Raw genomic sequence first — 17234 nt, 5'->3', positions numbered from 1 at the left:
GTGGCAACGCACGAGTTTCAACGGAATATCGTAGATAATCCATTTGGATAGTCGTGTTCAGTCTGGGGCCATTTGGGGTTTAAGAGTGGCCCTAAACTGTTTCCGGCATCACAGAACTAAGACGTTCTTAAAGCAGAGTTTGCAGACGTTCATTTGACGAAGATTAAGTCGTGTTATTCGTGTTGGGATACAGTTTTCTTTGATAATATTCCACATTTGTCTATAATAAATGTGTCTTTCCGCCATTCCCATCCAGTTTGCCGCCGCTGCACTTGGTCGCGGAAAATTTATCTCGCCGTGCATTCCCATCAGGCAAACACCATCATCATCGATGCATACCCAACATCAAAGCAAGTTGAGCAAGTTGGTATGCATCAAGCGCCTCACGGTGACTGTGATGATCAGCATTCCGCGAAAGATCAGGCTTCGTGGGACGCTGTTCCCCATAATACAGCCCAGCGCATTGACCATTCACAAATCCTAAGGCGTAACGTACGATTCGGTCGTTTAAATGTACGATTCGACACGCCCGCTGACACTGGTGTACGTCGCTATTAGCCGTTACAAGCACCATAACGGCTTGTACATGGCAGCCCAGAACGACGAAAACTATTTCACCGCAGAACGCGCGATGACGCTGGCAGGCAGCTAGCCGACGAATGTTACCTGTTAGAGAAGCACCCTTGGCCACCGGTAATGGCTAGGTGTAAACAAATTCTGCGAAGCAAAGTCGAATGGGCTGACCACGTGAAGCCCGCTAATGCAACCATAGTAAACTAACTTTTGTTCTCTTCGAAAATACACCTCGGATATTTGCACGGTCTTGAATCAAGCGGATGTGCCGTGCTTGTCCGAGGCGTGGGGGGTTGGCCGCGAGTTGAAATCGGCGCTTTGTAAATATATGGAAGCGGTATCCATATACACAGATTCGGCGTCACAGATTCTGTATAAGTGGTAGTTGCACGACATTCACCGCAGGGATAAACAGACAGTATGGGGTATAGTAACGTAGCCTGCGGGTGACCTATAGCGCGTTCGCGTAGATTATCGCTACTGTGTTAGGGTGCAGCCTCGAGCAAAAGACAGCGTCCCTTTTATTTTTCTCAGGTGAGCTGCGCCACTTGCAACAGCCACGAAACGCGGCGAAGTTGTGGGCCGCTCATGTCACAGTGACCCTGGAGACAGTGGGGTCTTTGAAGACCTTGGGGTCCTTGGGCACCGTGGGGACAGTGGGGACAGTAGAGACCGTGGAGACCGTAGAGACCGTGGAGACCTTGGGGTCCATGGGGAGAGTGGAGAGTACGTCCACGTCGTCTCCGTGGGCGAGCCTGTTGTCTAGCCAGTGCTCGATGACACGTCCGTTCTTGCGCACCCAGTTGATGTTGGACCTGGCCAGCTCCAGCGCAGTCTGGAAGGTGCGGGTCAGCTTCTTGCCCGCCTTCTTGTTCTCCACATTGTTCGCGAAGAAGCGCTCCATCTGTGCACAGGAGGGCGCCACCACAGAGCAGCGATCTAAGCACAAGCAACAAGGCATCATCTTTCGAAAGCTCCAAATACAGACGAATTCTCGTTTAAGATTTTCGGTTGTACTTGCAGTAGTCAGACATGTGTCTATAGACGCATTGCTAAGTCCGCACAATATACAAGTTCATCAGCCCACACACTGTCGCATTCCCTTATGGAAGCTCCTCTATAAACTTATTGCACAAATGAGGTAATCATTGGAAGGCCCGACTTTCTATAGTGCTCATAAAGAATCGATGGAAATCATCTGTAAGCAACTAACGCAAGAAGTGAATAGACAGTGTGCGGAGCCTGATTGTATTTCCTTAACTTTATAAGCAAGAATGGGTGCACTGTCCAAAGAAATCTCCCAGAGGGGTAGCTCGACTCGCACACCTTTCGGCCCAGGGTTCTTTTGAGCGGCGTCAGTGTTCTCGTTTATGGCCTTTTTGAAACCAATCTTAGGGCATCACACCGTTTATTAAGGCTCCCCAGAAGCGTAAGAGTCTAAAATAAGCAAAAGATATGACGCCTGCTCGCTTCATTAGCCAAGGCTGATAGGTACGCGGCCAGAACAAACGCGGACCTTAACCACAGAACAAGTTGCGCTGAAAAATAGCAGCCACAGAACACTACAACAGGCCCTGATGCCTTGTAAATTGTGCGCTGAGAAAAAAAAAAAGATTCCATCACAGCGTCGAAATTTTGCGGTCTGGAGGTAACTTTCAGGGTCCGATGACATAAACATAGCAAAAAAAAATGTGATTTTTTTTTACGCTTTTCGCTGTTCTCTATGAGAGGTTTGAAGATCGGCTGAAACTGCATTCCTCAATGGGGTGCTTGAGCACACTGTCCATTCAAAAGCGCACATCTGGGTAACATAACAAAAAATCAAAACGCTCTAGCGGCATTATTTTCACCGGCATAACTGGGCAGTAAACAGGAAATTACTACAAACTCTTCACTAGTATTTTGAAATGTGTAATCAGCAGTCGTATTCGCATGCAGTGCAGCTCTGGCATTTCTGACATCACAAAGCCGCGCGCCTGAAGATCCCCGAAGAATAGCGAGACGTAAATCAAAGAACCATCCAGAGCGTTTAGCAGGCATCAGTGTATTAAGTTAGCTGCCGTTGTGACTGACAATTCGCCAATGAAGTTGCCTGTTTCTTCTCTGTTTCGCTAGTTTTGCCCTTGTTTAACACGCCGCACAAGCATGTCTGAGAAACGTATAACCATACCCGTGTCAGGTCGTCGTTCTTGCGAATGCCTTGAATCGCGAACCAAATGGTGTCCTTCAGGGAAGGACTTTGGCCGTACCTGAGGAGATGAAATGTCAGTAAAGCACTGCAGCAATGCTACCTTGCTGGAATGCAGTCTTGACCCCAGCACGCAGCAATAAAGTTTTAATCGTGTCATTTTTCTCTCTCTCTCTTCATAATGGCAGCGGCATGTACAAGCGTCTCCACATTTTTTTTTTTTTTTCTGGGGAGGGGGAGACAGGGGCTGGAATCGCGCACGGGGGAGTACAGTGGTGCCATCTGCTAGTGGCCTAAGGCTTGGAACAACATCTTACAGCGCGTCCACATTCACGCGGACCATGGTTCACTTCTCATGTCTCAAAAACCAACAATAAGCACGGCAGACAGCAGCGAATATCACAAACGCACGCAAAGCGCGCCGTTCCGGCGCTCTATATAAAAGCGTGTGGATGTCCGTACGACTTAGTACATAACGATTTCCGCGAAGAACAACTGATAAATTTTCCTTCCTCAACGAACACTTCAAAGAGCAACCCATATCAGCAGGTTAACCTGTTATATCAAAAATGGCATACATGACAACTAACTTTCACAGGGAATTCTTAGGCTGCGTGTCCGTTTCTTTCATTCCGTATCTCCTGAACAAAATATCGTTCGCCAGACCTGAAGCCTCTGCAATACAGCGTCAGATGATTGTATTTTAGGCTGTAATGATGTTTATTTGTTCTCTTTTGTTAGTCGTGCGTTAAAATGTAATTTCTTAGCATAACCAATTAGCCTTATAGTAGCAGCGTAAGCGTGTCCGCCAATGCGATAACATTGCAATACCAATTCTCAAAGATGTGTTCTCTTGCCGCGTCTCATTCCACAAACGCACGCGACCAAAGTAAAACCCCTGAACAGGATGCCTGGCTCCACGCACGTAGTATGTGTGAGGGAACAAATGCGGGTTAATGATATCCTAGTCGAAATCGAGAGGAAGAAATGGACTTGGGCAGAGAATGTAATGCGAAGGCAGGATAACCGCTGGTCCTTAAGGGTAGCGGATTGAATTCCAAGAGAAGGCAAGCGTAGCGGGCGGCGGCAGAAAGTTAGGTGGGCGGATGAGATTAAGAAGTTTGCGGGGATACGGGGACCACAACTGGCAAATGACAGGGTTAATTGGAGAGACATGGGAGAGGCCTCTGCCCTGCAGTGGTCGTAGTCAGGATGATTATGATTATGATTATATTCCCGCTGTGCCCATGGCGTAGCGACAAGAGCCCTTACTTTTCGAGCAGCGTCTTCCAGTTGTCGATGAAGAACTTAAGAGTGAGGTCACTGCCCTCGTTGGAGTAGGAAGCGCTCTCGAAGAAGAAACCCACCGAGTCTCCGATGTTCTTGTTGAATGTCGTCATGTTGCGCATGGAAAAGGCCAGCAGGCTGCAAAAGTAGAAAGCACAATGATGAGCAGTATGGGGTTTACCCTAAACATTTGACCGTGAACAGTATGGGTTCAATGCTAGAACACCCGGCTTTATTCACCAGAGAAATGGCGAAGGGAACATTATTAGCACGAGCTCATCAAACAGAAAGGCACTGCCTGAATACGTATCCAACATTATGCCTTATGGCAAACAGCTCGAATAAAAGAAAAACAAGGATATCATACGCTGCTGCAAGTTCAGTTCAGGCAATCCTCTGAAACACTCTTAAGGAATATAGGAATAGGTTCTAAGACGAAGAAACGTGTTATTCATTAACTAACGTGGCTTCACAGCCCCAAAAGGCGATATTACTTTATCTGTGTCTAATAATAAGCTTCAAACTATTTTAGTGTCATTACTGTAATCTCCGTATTTTTCTTCTTTCAAGGAACCGAGGATATAATCAGGAAACGTGCACAGAAGCGCATCGAAAAATGTGCGTCCCTGCATGAATTCGTGACTGGGTTTAGGCGCCGTGAGGAACAGACGGCGGCGGTTGTGGCGGCAGCGGCACTAGCCAGAGACAGTGTGGCCTACCTCTGCAGGTTCTTGGTCTCGCCGCTGCAGCCCAAGGCGCTGACGATGACGTGCGCCTCGTCGGTGGTGTCAGCATCCCGGATGTGGTCGACCAGGAAGCGCCAGTCGGTGTTGTCGCCCAGCCGGATGCCGTGACACAACGTGACTAGCGTGCCCGTCAGGTCGCGTCTCAGCGAACTGGGGTGTAATCAAAGCAAAGTGATTGGCATGCGAAGCAATAGCCTCCGTGCTTTTCCCAACGGGCGCCAAGACACGCTCCCAGTACGAACGGTGTACTAGCGTGTAGTAATCGACAGCTCCTGCGTTGGCCTCCTGCGCTGTGAGGCCGTTAGAAAGGTGGGCCTGGGAGCGGTTGCTGTGAGCGGTTGGTGTAGGGATAGGGCGTAGTGTAGTTACGATTGTCGCTTCTTCATGTCGGAGGACGGTAAAAGGACACGGAGGTTTTTTATACCAGAACCTGTTCTGGAGCCTTTTCGACGCGACAGTAAATCATGCAACGCGCAAGAGCCTCCTTTCTATCACCCCTTACAAAAATGCTCTGTAGACTTTCTATAGACTTCTTATACTCAATACTGCCTTCCTATACATATTTCCTTTTGTATATTCGTGACCTTTAGACAAAAGCCTCCTAAAAGCGTATGGCCCTGAATCTGTAGATTGTCTATGTGTAGAGGATTTGCATTGTCTATAGAAAGTTTATAGACTTTATAGACAAAAGTCTGTGAACCATCTATAGACTGTACAAAGAAATTTTTGTAAGGTTAACACTGTTGCTACCGCGTTTCAAGCGTATCGAAAACGTGTTATTTTTCCTTCAGCAGGACGCTATGACTTCTATTCATACATCAATATAAACACTACACATCAATTGTGCTCTCCTCGATTGCAGTGGCTGTTGGCATCGTTCGAACTCTATTATTTCGAGCTTGCGTTACCAACAACTTACTCCTTGAGAAGATGAGGGCTGTTCATAAAGGCTCTGAATTTTTTCACGCATTGCTCCACACAGGGCTGGTAGTTGAACTGGCAGGACCAGAAGACCACGTCCTTGCGGATCATTCTGCGAGAACATTGGACGTATCTTTGTAACCGGTGCCCGATGCCGCGGTTCAGAATCCACGGACAGAAAGCGGCCTTACTTGTCCGGCATGGATTCGTTGGATGAGCCTTCCCATTTCAGACGATCGAAGTGGAATTTCATCTGGTGATTCATGTAAGTCTGCTCGTCGAACACACAAAAAAAAGAAACATTTAGACGGTGCTTAGATCTAGGCTTGTAGAAATTTATTTGCCAACCTCTTTTTAGGGTTCAGCGTCTCTCATAGCCTTAGTCGCTTTGGGACGTTAAACCCCATAAACCAACCATCTTTTAGGGCTCAGTCACTAACCCCAAATATGATGACTTACATATTCGAACTAAATGATTGGAAACAGCATGATAAATAAAAGTTGAAAATAAGTTATAATTGCCTTTGTTTACCGTGTAAATAAAGTAAACCCATCTTAGTCTGAGAGCAGGCTAATCAATCTGGCCAAAAAAAAAACATTTTTTTTCTGTAGAAAGTTAGGCAAGCTTCAAACAAACACAAGTATAGTAGCGCGGTAATGAAAGTGCGGCCGTTCTAACCATTCATTCCTTTGAGTTCACTTTACTGGCTGCTATCCACCAAATGTTTGAAAGATAAACAAATTACACGATCAAACACGCAACTTTTTGGCTGTCCTAACCTTTTATTCCTTTGTGCTCACTTTTTGGCCGCTATCCACCAAAATGTTTCGAAGATAAACAAATTACACTATGAAATACGCAACCTTAAGGCTGTCCTAACCTCTTATTCCTTTGTGTTCACTTTATTGGCCGCTATCCACGAAATGTTTGTAAGATAAACAAACTACACGATGAAACACGCAACCAGTGCTAACAGGTGAGGATTCAATACGAGTTAAGCACCATGACAGCTAGAAAGCCCCGTAACGGTTAAGGCTAGGCTAATTGACTGGGAAAGCTGGGCTAATTGTTTGGTTCGAACGCGTTGACTAGATCGTCGTGTTGAGAACAACCAACCGTAGTCCGCCTGCCTGCACAATGCACCAACCAGAAGACCAGCAAGTCTTCCCTCTTCACTTTCTTCGCCTGTAGAGTGCAGGCAAGGCGCATTTGAATGACCGAACCTTAGCGTCACCTCACCTATAGGCTCTGCGAAAACAGATTACATCTAGACCACTAGGAGACAAAAATGTTTCTCGCAGTGCCACCACACCTGCCACTTGCTGTAGAAGTTTGTGGCCCTCAGCCGGGCGTCCAACACCTCGACCGTGCCCATGGACGTCTTGAGCGGCGCGTACGCGGTCTCGCCGCGCACGTAGTCCAGGATGTCCATGGCCACCGCGTAGCTCAGGTCCCCGGAGCTGCGTGACACGCGCCGTCGCTGTACTGGGCTTAATCCTGGGGTCCATGGAGGAACTGTGATAGCTCCGCCCTCTACTATACCTTGAAGATTGTCATCGTGCTCATACCAATTTAATTATGAATCACAGCCGTTCGGTGTACAGTGCGTGCTCTTGGCGTAAGGGGCATGAATAAAAAGGTGCCATACACGCGCCACCAGCACGAAGCAGTCCAGTTAAACAGAGAGCAATGGTTAGCCACTCACTTGTTCGACCATTTGTTGACCAATCAAATTGCTTCTTCGCTAAGTCAAAGACACAATGTACAAGTCGTAACAACATGAAATAAAGCGGTTTACCAGCATGAAGTTAACGAAAACTCGCTAAATGTGAATTAGGAACACGTATTTTGTGAAAATTTTGTTTTCTAGTGGTTTATTCCAGAAGCTTTGACTTCTTCAATGCGTTTTCAAGTTCGTGCAGAAGTAAAAATAAATTTGCTTCTTGGGCACCAAGCAAAAAAAAAGATTTTGTTTAAAATTACTCATACCTGTAAGTGCACTTCATCGTTTCGATCAACTGTCCCATTTATGAACTGGAAGAAGCACGCAAAAAACATAAATGTGCTTGGTGACAGATTTTTTTTTTATTTTTCAGGAAAGGAAATGGCGCAGTAACTCTCTCACTTCTCGGTGGACACCTCAGCCACGCCAGAAGGGAAAGGAGGAAGGTGGGCGCGAAATGAGAAAAAGGAAAAGGAGTGCTATAGTGGAGGTCTCCGGAATAATTTCGACCACCTGGGGATCCTTAACGTGCACCGACATCGCACAGCACACGGGCACCTCTTGCATTTCGCCTCCATCGAAACGCGGCCACCGCGGTCTGGTTCGAACCGGGTACTCCGGCTCAGTAGCCGAGCGCCCTAACCACTCAGCCACCGCGAAGGGTTGGTAGCAGGAAGTGAATCTGGAGTGTGCACGTTCGAGTATTGCCTTCATTGCTGGAATCTAATAAATAGAGGATAAACGGTCTAGTAACTCACGACTAAATTCCCCTGTAGATTTCGCTACACAGTACCGTTTGCCTATTTTTTTTTTCATTCTAATGGAAAGTAATGCTAAATAAGCGACCCTTTTAGCGCAGAATGATCAGCAAAGATTTCGCACATCACCACCGGTCCGCCGGTTTTGCGCTGGCTCAAACTCCAGAAAAAACTGGAATATAAAGCAGTCGAAGATAACCATTAGTTAGCGGCACTTTCTACAATGATTATGGCGCTCGGCTGCTGACCCGAAAGACGCGGGTTCGATCCCGGCCACGGCTGTCGAATTTCAGTGCAGGCGAATTTCTAGAGGCCCGTGTGCTGTGCGATGTCAGTGCACGTTAAGAACCCCAGGTGGTCGAAAATTCCGGAGCCCTTCACTACGGCGTCCCTCATAGTCTACGTCGCTTTGGTATGTTAAACCCCGCCTAAACCAAACCAAACTTTCTACAACGTCATCTGTAGCAGCCAGACGACCGCATCTTCGCTGATATCTTGGGGTCGTCGTCCGCATAAATGTCGTCATTATATAGCATAGTCACATGACCAATTGGTCACGCTGATCCTTGCAAGTGAACCGGTAATTAAAGTTGATACTGGAACTGTAGTCATCACGCGAAAATCTCTTCCAATTTTATTTTTTCATTATGAAGAGGCATCGGCTGCTCAATTCCATATGCTCTTTGCACAGCCTCCATTATTTTATGGTGTCCGCCTTCTCCCATGCTTTCGTCCACCGTGGGGTATATCAGGCGCTCGCACCGAGACCTTGGACTCTGCGTCTGTGTCCACTCGCTGGTCAGCTCAGGCGCCCATAGCACAGCGACATCGTTGTAGTGCAGGCATTACAATGCCAGCTTTATTACTTTTATTTTAGCTTTAACGGAAGCTACGCATACACGCGAACATCAAACAACGGTCTAGACGAGTGTGCTTTTTATGCGTTACACTTAAAGCAAAAAAAAAAAAAGTTCAGTACACTCGGGCTGCCTGCAATGAGCGCCGCAGTTGAGATAGCAGAAAGAAGAGAGCAAACACGATGGCGCGTGAAAGGAGTGGCCATTAACAAGGCGAGAAAGACACGTGAGCAGACTGTGCTTGAAGTAGTTTACACTGTGTGTCTACTTGGAGAGGACACGGGGAATGGTTAAACCGGCTATAACTCCTGAAAAGTAAATTTCACCACGAAGCAAAAAAAAAAAAACGCCCAGAGCTCGAGAGGAGGAGCCTGCAGCCGCACTCCTGCTTCGCAGTGAAGCCTACTTTTCTCCGCGCGTAACTGTTTTTCGTGTTCCCTCTAAGTACGATCGATACTGTACAGACGTCCACACATTCGTGTAAGCGCTCGAACGGCGCGCTCCTTTGTGCATTTGTGATGTTCGTCGCTGCCTACCGGCCTCGATATAGTTTTTAGTGGGAAAGCACTACTTCACGGGGTCTAACCCAACCAATAAACTTGGGGCTTGTATGACCTTGAAGGTGCAGAAATAAAATAAATACAATGCCGTGACTGAGTTTCCAACCCGCGGCGGCGCGAACGGATCAGCTTCGCTGGCCACTGCACATGTACAGTCAGGGACAAAAGTCTCCGGACCACGTGTTCCTCAAACGAAGCGTATAGCTCTACTATCAGACAGCGGCTGGAGACCGCACTTGTGGAGATGAAAGAACAAACATTTAACTTTTACCTCCACAAGTGTGGTCTCCAGCGGCCTACTAAAAGCAGAGCTATCGGCTTCGTTAGAGGAAGACGTGGTCCGGAGACTTTTGTCCCCGACTGCACACTATGCTATCGCCACAGCCGATCACGCCTAGTGTCAAAACTGCAACACACTCTCGCGCTGTGCATTGCACGTCGTGGTCATCATCAACTTCTGCGCGAACAGATCAGATCAGCTTGACCTCGACGAGAGCTTAACCTGAGTATACATACCCAAAAATTCTAGACAAAATCATTCTAGAACGGGAAAGAGTTTATGAACGCAATTCTTTCATGTGTTCTAAGACTTCACTATAGCAATCAATATATCTGTAGATTTCCCGTCGGCAGGCTTGCATTTTTTTGCTAATAATGCTTGTGCTATCGTCAAAAGCGTTCCCCATTTGTTTTTTAAAGGCAATCTTAACTGTTCGATGCGAGTTATGGAAACACTACAAAAGAAAGATTTTGCTATATATCGGAAGAATGGACCATTACTCTTAATATTTTCATATCAATACCACACAGTTTTTTAATATTCAAAAATTTCGTCCAAGAATGTTGGCCATGGTATCGCCGCCAGACGTTCCAACGACCCAGCAAAGCAAAACCATGAGCCAATTAGGCTAAACACATGCTTCCGCCCGTCTCCTCGGTTTAACTACGTTAAAGCACTTCCAATTTTATGAGACACGAGAAGTGAACCACGATCCATGAGAATGTGCATGCACGATAATACGTTTTTCGAGCCGTAGACCACTCGTAAATGGCGCCAGTGTACACTCCGGTGGTGAGTTCTATCACGCTAGACAGGTATATATGTGGGCGTCTGTGCGGCTAGCTCAGGAGTGCAAACTGCTGGGCTAGTTGGTTCATACTGCATAGAAAGGGAACCAGCGAAAAAGACGCAAGACAAGAACAAAGAAGGCACGCACCACAACGCTGGATTTACAACTGATTTATTGCGATGAAGAATTGCTCATTTTAAAAGAATTTCCTGCCTGCGCACGCACCGTACAGACAGTACACTTCGCGCACCACATGGTGGAATAGCTACTATGATAAAAACTTGCACTCCTTTTCGGTGATAATCACGGACGGCTCACTGACGCATTTCTGCTTATTCTTTCTGATCATGAATGCCTCCAATAGCTCACGCTCACGTTTAGATTTCCCCCGACCGATAATGCTGGTAGTGTGAAAACTAGGAGAACATTTGCAGTCCTTGACCAGCAAGGCTAGATTGCTGCCTGTGCCAGTGCCCAAAGTTGTGCGATGTTGCCTCAGGCGCTCATTCAAGCATGCTCCGGTTTGGCCTATGTAGATTTTCCCGCATGACAATGGGATTGAATACACCACGCCCACTGCGCATGTGGTGAACCTAGTCTGGTGTTTCGTCTTGCAAACACCAGTTCTGCGCAGGTCTGCAGAGGTTTGGGCGCACAAAACGGACAGTTTGCAAGGAGCAGAAAATGCCATAGTGACACGAAACTTCTGAGCCACTTTTTTCAGTTGGAAGTCATGCCTTACTTCCACAAGACTTCACATGGTCTGTGTTTTCGCTGGTTCCCTTTCTGTGCAGCTAGCTGTGCTGCATTACGACGTAAAAAAAAAAAGCGACTAAAACTGCTGACCCGAAAGATGCGGGTTCGATCCCGGCCGCGGCGGCCGAATTTCTTGAAGGCGAAATTCTAGAGGCCCGTGTGCTGTGCGATGTCAGGTGGTCTAAATTTCCGGAGCCCTTCACTACGGCGTCTCTCATAGCCTCAGTCGCTTTGGGACGTTAAACGCCAATAAACAAATAAACAAACAATAATACTTGCAAGAAAGCCAACCGATGAACTTCAGAATCCAAGTTTCAGTTGTCATTTCAACATTCGCTTAACGTAAAGCTATACAGCCTGCAAGGTTAGTAAAATAACAGACCGCAAAAACTTGTGCCTCAGCAGATCAATAGGTTCCCAAGCAGCACTGATAATCGGGCCAATATTGGAAATGAATGGTTTTACTCTGCTCTTTTATGGGACCGGCATTTGCCAGTACATTTGCGAAACTGGGCCAATTAGCTGCGCTGAAGGGGAATTCACTATCACTTGCATGAAGTCAGCAACAAATGACACAAGATAACACGATCACAGCTGCGGCACTAAGTGTACATTGTTCGGGAGAGACCAGAAAACAGGCGAGTTGGAGCAGCACTCTCGGAGCTTATGTTGGCAGGCATTCTTTCACTCAAAACACTCCAAACAGGCATCGCTCAGTGTCAAAGTTATCGAAGACCACTTGCTCGGAGCATAAAGTATCATTCATCGACCACCTTCAACTGAAGAAACACCATTTACAACTTCGTAGAAGGTATTGACGAAATTTCGGGCATGCCCTCAGCAGTATAATCGAAACCATTTTTTTCCTATTCAGAAAAAAGTTTAATTAGGTTCGCTACACCTATAGGACTTATAGGACTACAACGAAGAAACCGAAAAGTCATGTATCCTTGTATATAGCCTCTGCTCTGTGATAATTGGTATTGCTAGAGAAAGTTATCGTTTCTAGCTTCCAGTAGTGGCCAAGTGTTATGCATCATCACGGTTTTTTTTTTTTTTTAGATGAACATACAAGAGAGAAGCTACATCAGAGAATGGCATCAGAAACTACATCAGAGAGGGAACCGGCACGTGGAGGCAAAAAAAAAAAAGGAAAGGCGATGGAATTCCTAATGATTCATTGGAGCTCGAAATATTGTAACGTACTTGCTGACGAAGGGGGCTTTATTAGCAGGCACGAAAGGGAAGGCCAGGCAAGCTGGGCAACAACAATAGCGGCAACAATAGCGGGAGAATATTTAATGAACGGTTTCACCAGAGTGCGCGGAATATGAGCGAAACAGAAACGCCGTCGAAAATGATCGATGTACTCACTGCGCCAAGTCGTTCGCGTCTTGAATCAGCTGCGCACGGTTCAGCACGGGAATCGCCTGAAACAATATTTTTCGTTGTGAGTGCCGGCTCTTCTCCACTTCTGACAAGACGCGTAATCTCTCCCTCTCCTCAGAAACAACGCTCTCTCCCTCATTCATACTCTCCACACCCATTTTTTTTTTTTTGGCTTTGTGTGGTTGGTGCGCGTGCGCTTGGTTGTTGAGGGAAGGAGTTGTTAGTTGTTGGGAGTTGTTAAAAGGAGTTATTAGTAGGAACCAGTTGTTAGTCCGCGCTCGTCCCGAGTGCTGTCTTGTCCCATTCTTTTTTGTGCAGTTCTTATTTTTATAATGTCGTACCAGCTAGTCCCTCAACGCACTCTTGTAGGTCTCCCTTTGACTTGTCTGACACTTGCGGCCAGTCCTCGATATTTTACACTAGACCGCCGGTGACTTCTAGCTTAACTATAAATTATAACCACGACGCATGGCAGTCCGTCCTCGACACCACGCACATAATCGTTTTGACATTTGAACGCGTCTTTTGATATATTCCTTCACCAACGACTTACATGCACTCTAACCTATTTTTTAAATTATAAAGAACGACACAGGAGAGACCGATGCTAGATCTAGTGTCGCTTGAGTGGCTTTCTGGGCCCGAGTCTTTCCCGCTGGTTCCAATACTGTGAAAGAGATATCACATGAACATCGCAAATCTCTTTAATCTCATTCGGTAGGGACTATAATTTCGAACTCTTTGATGCCTGCAAACCAGCCACTCTGAGGGAGTTCAGTACATCATTTCCAAAGCAAGAATAAAGTGGAAGCAGCGTTGTTGCGTGAGAGATGAGGATTCAGGACAGCGACGCTGTGCAATTTGCTGTAACCGTGGTGTACTGTACACTGTTGTGACTCGCCCACTAATAGTAGTAGTAGCAACAAAAACTTTTATTTTAACAGAAGTGTTTGGGGCACACAGGCCCTTTGACCCCGGCACGACCCCACTACACTCAAAAGTTCATGTTCCTACAGACCATGACGTCGACAGCCCAGCCCGTGGCGGTCTTCTGCCGGACCGAGTCCTCTGAGCGTAGAAGGGTCTACAACTTTACTACACAGCAACTTTTAGAAATTCTGCTTTGATAACAACGAATCAAATTCAAACAAGGCGTAGCGAGCAAGTACGCTGTGAAAGGCCAGATGTGGAAAAAAAAAAGCTTTGTTGAGGCCCCTACTGAACGGGCGAGGGCCTCTGCTACCCTATTCATCTCTCTCCTGTACCCACGTTAGGCTAAACTGGACAGATTTTTCGCAGATCAAGTTGCTTGGCCTGGCGCACTGGAACTGAGTTAAAAGGTTCGAAAAGTGGCGTAACATACCTAAGCATGCTGATGTAATGCATGGCAAGTTCTCGGTGCTACACAAGTTCTCGGTGCTACACTGCGCAGTGTTCGATTGACAGCAGTTTCTGGGGAGCCAGGAGTCGTTTATGTGGCTCGGGGGCAAACTATCTCTGGAACAGGAAATCTGCATTTTAAACTAACAGCATACGTCTTTTGTTCCCTGCTGCGGGACATTTTATTTTGAACTCCACGCAAGATTCACTTTTATTTAACACGAGTGCCGTCAAAACAAAGTGATTTAGAAAACGGCGCCCCCTTGACAGGTACAGAGCGGCAAATTCATTGGAGCCTATCTGAACCTTTTTTTTTCCCTTCCTCACGGTCTGGCGAACTTTGCAAAATACGGGGGCCCATGAGTGAATTCTCTATTGCCACAAACAGTATAAAAAGAGCAGGAGCGGTACAAGTAGTATTAAGCTTGAGTTTACAATAAAATGCCATCGAAATTTAAAGGTCATATAGACTCTAGTATTTCTAAACAGTTGGTTAAGCGGTCGCGGCCTTCATACTCATTTAAATAGTGATGTGGTCACCGTGTATATATCGACCGATTGTGCTCAACACTCTTTACCTCAGGTGCGACGAGAAGCTGCCTCCGAAGGAGTGCCCAGTTGTCTACGTCATAGTTGACCTTGTAGTAGCCGGACGACTGCAGGTTCAGAATGATCCACACGTTCTTGTCGGGCAGGTTCTGCAGCATGGCTGGAAGAATAGCCGGGCCTGTGACTTTGCTCCGGCGGTGGCCACACGATCGGTTTGCCAATAAGCCTCTCCGTATTGGTGATCAAGTATAGCGAAAAGTGTGGGCACATTACCGCGGCACGAAACAATGACGCAACCGCCAGAAGCTCACCGTGGCTTTCTCAATACCACCATGACAAGCTGCCATCGCTGCGCGCTGAGAACTTATGAGACCGCATGAGGTTAAGCAAAACGGAGGCTGCATGAAACATTGAACGAGCGTAGCTACTAAAAATTATTTTCTAAAAGCAGGCCAAGAAGACTGTCACGAGAGGTCAGGGTAGTTTACGACGTTATGAACAGGACGCCTAACGTGTGCTTAGCGATGCGATGAATCGCAGAAAGCGGCTAAGCAGAGTATACTCAGTAGAAATGGCTCACACTGCCATAAAGGTACACTGTCACTCATTCGACTGGAGTATGCGGCAGATTTTATGTTGATTTATATTCACTTTGCTCGCAAGTTGAACTATATCGGAATTTGTCACACGCTGACTTTCGTTTCTTTGTCCTTGAACAAGGACAGGTACAACGCCCGACTCTGAAAAGTCGCAGTGCACGCCGCCGCTCTCTGCCGATATATTAACTTGGCAGGCTATATTTTTCGGCGTTAGTGTGTTCCAAAAAAAAACATTTTTAAGAATGTGTTGTGAACAAGAACCCTTGTAAGAAAAAGTGTCGCACTCAGAAAGCATCGCTCCAGCATAAGAACTGAGATGCGACGTACGTGACCAGATAGCTCTATGTGTACCGGTAAAGCTTCGACGCAGTTTACGATACGCTAACGGTGCGCATTACATTATGATTAGTGAAAACAAGATATCTAGCCATGCACCTTCCAGTTGTCCTTGTTCAGACTGCCCGTGGGCTTAGTTGGAAGAATCTATAAGGCTGAGGGAATGATTAAAAGTTGCTTTGTACTAGTTTTCAGGAATTTTTTTCTTTCACCTGCACGAAAGATATCCGCTACTAGCTAAAGGCTTCTTACCTTTTTTGGTCTTCATCCACAAGACGTTATCTGTGCTCGAGAAATTCTTCATCTCTCCGTCTGTGTATGTGACTGGGATAATCCACATCCTTGACCTGAGAGGAAAAATTACCCGCATTATTTATACGTAATAGGAAATGCTCGAAGGGTGTCCAGAATCTACTGTTAGTCTACCAACCAAGCTGTCACCTAGCGAAGCTGAGATAACAGAACTCTCAAGTCGTTCCATTGTTTACATGTCTTAGCACAGAAGCTGCACCAGTTCGAGAGTCATCACAAGTGTGGGGAAACAAGCCTCCTGGTCAGATGCGACGAAGGCCTCATATATGCCCTCGTCAGAGCTATGACATCAACTTGCTCTTTACTGAAGAGGTGGACAGAATTTTCGGCGAATTGTCCCGAATCCTTTGTTTTGCATCTTGAAGACCTTGCCCGTGAGTGCCGTTTAGATTTTGCACTTTTCACGTACAAAAATAAATAAATAAAACGTGCTGTTTGGACCCTTCTCGAAGAAGCGCCTAACGTTCGCACTGCCGCTTCCATCAGGCTAGCAGGCACGCGCTCGCAGCACTCCAATGTTCGCGAATGTTCCTGTATATACATTAACCTCCACGCACAGGCGCATGCGCACTAATTTTGCAGCAGCCATTATGCCTACACGTCTCATCGGCCCATCGCAATGTTCAGGCTTGTGGCCACATCGATGGAAATGCCTCGTCTAGGTACATTGCTCTTTGTAGAGTACGGTTATTCCTGTCGACGTTCTTGGCGTGTTTCGTGTAGCAACTTTACGAAAGCTTTCGCTTGAAGAAATAATGCAATAAATTTCAGAACTATTCCTTTGCTGGATCGAAATCAGGGGAAATATTCTCAAACCCAATTCCCTTAGCTGAAATACAAAATCTCGCTGAAGATGCCTCATAATTACAAATGCACCTCTGTGGGTCGTTCAACCGATGGCAGCTTTGAAATCTCTTTCTATCCACACCTGCCATTAAGCGCCTTCTATAACTAAAACTACTGGTGCTCCCTGCAACAACGGTAGAGTGCGAGGTGTCGGTCTTCTAGAACGCTAGCGGCGTTCTTCTTCCAGCTCACTTGTCGGGCCTGACGCAGTGATGGCGCTGGGTGAGGGACGCGGTGCGCTTCTCGTAGTCCCGCACGACGTCCAGCACCGGGTAGCCCGGCTGCCTGGTCCACGAGTCCATCACCTCCTTGACGTCCACCCTGCGCCTGCCCTCGGGCTGCGCCTGCGCCAGCCCCCCTTTCCCATTAGTCCTAGTGGTCGT

General features: G+C 46.8%; 1 protein-coding gene across 1 annotated transcript in view; it reads right to left on the bottom strand.

Moving 5' to 3' along the window:
* Positions 1 to 1102: 1102 nt before the first annotated feature.
* Positions 1103 to 17234, bottom strand: part of LOC149358406 (aminopeptidase N-like) — a 29589-nt gene continuing 13457 nt past the window's right edge. The window contains exons 13-23 of the mRNA XM_089567545.1: positions 17044 to 17195; positions 15946 to 16040; positions 14788 to 14918; positions 12815 to 12870; positions 7029 to 7176; positions 5907 to 5986; positions 5714 to 5827; positions 4768 to 4944; positions 4034 to 4186; positions 2744 to 2822; positions 1103 to 1477 (exon numbers count right to left, since the gene is read on the bottom strand). Coding sequence (XP_089423671.1) covers positions 1160 to 1477; positions 2744 to 2822; positions 4034 to 4186; positions 4768 to 4944; positions 5714 to 5827; positions 5907 to 5986; positions 7029 to 7176; positions 12815 to 12870; positions 14788 to 14918; positions 15946 to 16040; positions 17044 to 17195 — 1503 coding nt within the window. The 3' untranslated portion in view covers positions 1103 to 1159. The remainder of the gene's footprint in view (positions 1478 to 2743; positions 2823 to 4033; positions 4187 to 4767; positions 4945 to 5713; positions 5828 to 5906; positions 5987 to 7028; positions 7177 to 12814; positions 12871 to 14787; positions 14919 to 15945; positions 16041 to 17043; positions 17196 to 17234) is intronic.

Source organism: Amblyomma mixtum, chromosome 2, assembly GCF_055824585.1.
Source record: "Amblyomma mixtum isolate Tamu chromosome 2, ASM5582458v1, whole genome shotgun sequence".
NCBI lineage: Eukaryota > Metazoa > Arthropoda > Arachnida > Ixodida > Ixodidae > Amblyomma > Amblyomma mixtum.
The sequence above is the reverse complement of the archived record's forward strand: the minus strand, read 5'-3'. Positions and strand labels throughout refer to the sequence as shown.